General features: G+C 39.1%; 1 protein-coding gene across 1 annotated transcript; it reads left to right on the top strand.

Annotated features, from left to right (window-relative positions):
• The first annotated feature begins 1,393 nt into the window (after nucleotides 1-1,393).
• LOC103210618 (olfactory receptor 2B11-like) lies at nucleotides 1,394-2,338 on the top strand. Its single transcript, XM_007956534.2, has one exon. It carries the CDS (start codon nucleotides 1,394-1,396, stop codon nucleotides 2,336-2,338), a length of 945 nt encoding a protein of 314 aa, XP_007954725.2.
• The last annotated feature ends 285 nt before the right edge of the window (nucleotides 2,339-2,623 follow it).

Raw genomic sequence — 2,623 nt, 5'->3', positions numbered from 1 at the left:
CCTGGAATAAAACTCACTCCCAGGGGTGAACTCTCAGCCCAATAGTTAACAAGATGTACACACAGACCACTCAACCCAGGATGCCACACCCACATACTCTATGGTAATACATACCTTAGAGCAATAGACCATGGGACACCAAAGGACCAACATTCAAATTGAGGAAATGCAGGACAAACAGGAGTGCATAATTATGAGGGGCACAGGGGGAGGGTTGCAGGTTAGGGAGGGGAAGAAACTGGGTTAGGATTGGACATGGCAAATGGGGAATGAAACTAAATGTACGCATTACACTTAATGTAAAACAAGTTCTTAAAATAATAATAATAATAAAGCAAATAAAATAAAATAAAATTTAGCTATGTATCAAAAAATAAAATAATGATAGAAAATTTCCTTCCAAGTGACTCTAATTCATGGCAGACCTGTGTGTGTCAGATTACAGATGTGTGCATAGAGTTTTCAATGACTGATTTTTCTGGAATGAGATCACAAGACCTGTCTTCTAAGTTGCCTATGGATGAACTTGAACTGCCAACGTTTTGGTTAGTAGCCAAATGTGTCATTGTTTGCACCACCCAAGGACTTTATTACTCATTCTATACAGGTGACAAATTTTTCAATTAATTAGGTGGGACTGGGTAAGTCTATCTTAATGATTTCACAGCTCAAAGATTTCTCATCCTTCTACTATTGCCACTTCAATATCTTTACTCTTCTTGAATATACTTTGCAGCAGTTTCAGAAAATGAGCTATTTGTTTTTTTGTCCCATGCTGCAACTACTCTAACAGGCATCTGGATATAGGAAACAATAGTCTGTATTTGAAGAGCCTTCCCAGCTAATTTTTTATGCAAATTGTAGTTGCAAACCATTGCTTTGGAGTTCATGCCTATTTTTCACTTAATCCTCAACACAATCTAAGGAGATAGCTACTGGCATCATATTAAACAAAGGGGAAAATTCCATTTCAGAATGGTTAGATTGCTTATTTGAAGTGACTACACTTATTTTGAGGAGCTCTGGTAGTGTAGTGCCTAAGGTACTTGACTGCTAACCAGAACGCTGGCTTTCAAACCCTCCAGCCACTCCTCAGAAGGAAGGTTAGGCGACCTACTTCCATAGTGATAACACCTTGGAAACCCAACGAGGGGTCACTATGAGTCAGGTCCAACTCGATGGCAAATAACAACAACAACAACAACAACACATTTAATTTGTAGTATCATGAAAGGAAATTATGGCACCAGGTGCCAGATGCTTAATGTTCCCACCTAAGTTACTGTACCCAATCTTCTACGAATGAATAGCCAATGCATTGTAATCATGTTTGTCATTGTTCGTAACTTTTTCTATCTCCTTTGCTCCCTCCCACTGCAGATGAAATAAATTGATGATAATGGTACTAATTAACAAAAGCCACCCTGATGAATTTATTCTACTAGGCTTTACTGACCGTCCTTGGTTGGAGCTTTCTCTCTTTGTTATTCTTCTGATAACATACCCTATGACCATGATGGGAAACATCATCATCATTCTGGTGTCCAAGTTAGACCCACGGCTCCACAGCCCCATGTATTTCTTCCTCACTAACCTCTCTTTTTTGGACATGTGTTATACCACAAGCATTGTCCCTCAGATGCTGGTTAACCTGGGAAGCTCTAAGAAGACAATTAGCTACATGGGGTGTGCAGTTCAGCTTTATTTCTTCCACATGATGGGTGGCACTGAATGTCTACTTTTGGCTCTCATGTCTTTGGATCGTTATGTGGCCATCTGCAGGCCTCTCCACTACACCGTCATCATGAATCAGCAAATCTGTATCCTATCAGTATCTATTATGTGGCTTGGTGGAATGACCTATGCTGTCTCAGAAGCCACCTTTACATTACAACTGCCACTCTGTGATCTCAACAAACTGGATCACTTGCTGTGTGAGATTCCTGTTCTGATAAAGACTGCCTGTGGTGAAAAGAGTGCTAATGAGCTCACACTCTCTGTGGTGTGCATTTTTATGTTAGCTGTTCCACTCTGCTTAATTTTTGCTTCCTATGCTTGTATTGGACATGCTGTGTTGAAGATGAAGTCTTCTGAGGGAAGGAAAAAGGCCTTTGGGACATGTTCTTCCCACCTCATTGTAGTTTTCTTATTTTATGGCCCAGCCATTAGCATGTACCTTCAGCCCCCCTCCTCCATCACAAGGGACCAGCCCAAGTTCATGGCTCTCTTCTATGGAGTGGTGACTCCTACCCTTAACCCTTTCATCTACACCCTTAGGAATAAGGATGTGAAGGGGGCATTATGGAACCTGTTGAGGACAATTTTCAGTTCTAAGTGAAAGATGGTAGACATCAAATGAAATGAATTAGCAATTAGTGTAGGTTCATATGAAATTTTCTCTAATAATTCTGTTTTGGTTTATAAAAACCAAAATTTTATGTTAGATGATGTTCTTTCAATATTTGTCATGTTTCTGATATTCTTTTTTTTTTTTTTTTTTTTTGGTAAAAGAATATATAGAAAACTATTTGCCATGTCAACATTTTTAGTTGACAATAATTGCATTCATCATGTTGTGTGGCTATCACAACAATCTATTTCCAATTTTCCATCACCTTTAACA

The sequence above is a fragment of the Orycteropus afer genome, unplaced genomic scaffold, assembly GCF_000298275.1.
Source record: "Orycteropus afer afer isolate SDZICR_OR568_19922 unplaced genomic scaffold, OryAfe1.0 scaffold00632, whole genome shotgun sequence".
Lineage (NCBI taxonomy): Eukaryota > Metazoa > Chordata > Mammalia > Tubulidentata > Orycteropodidae > Orycteropus > Orycteropus afer.
Note: the sequence above shows the minus strand (reverse complement) of the source record. Positions and strands in the feature narration are given on the sequence as shown.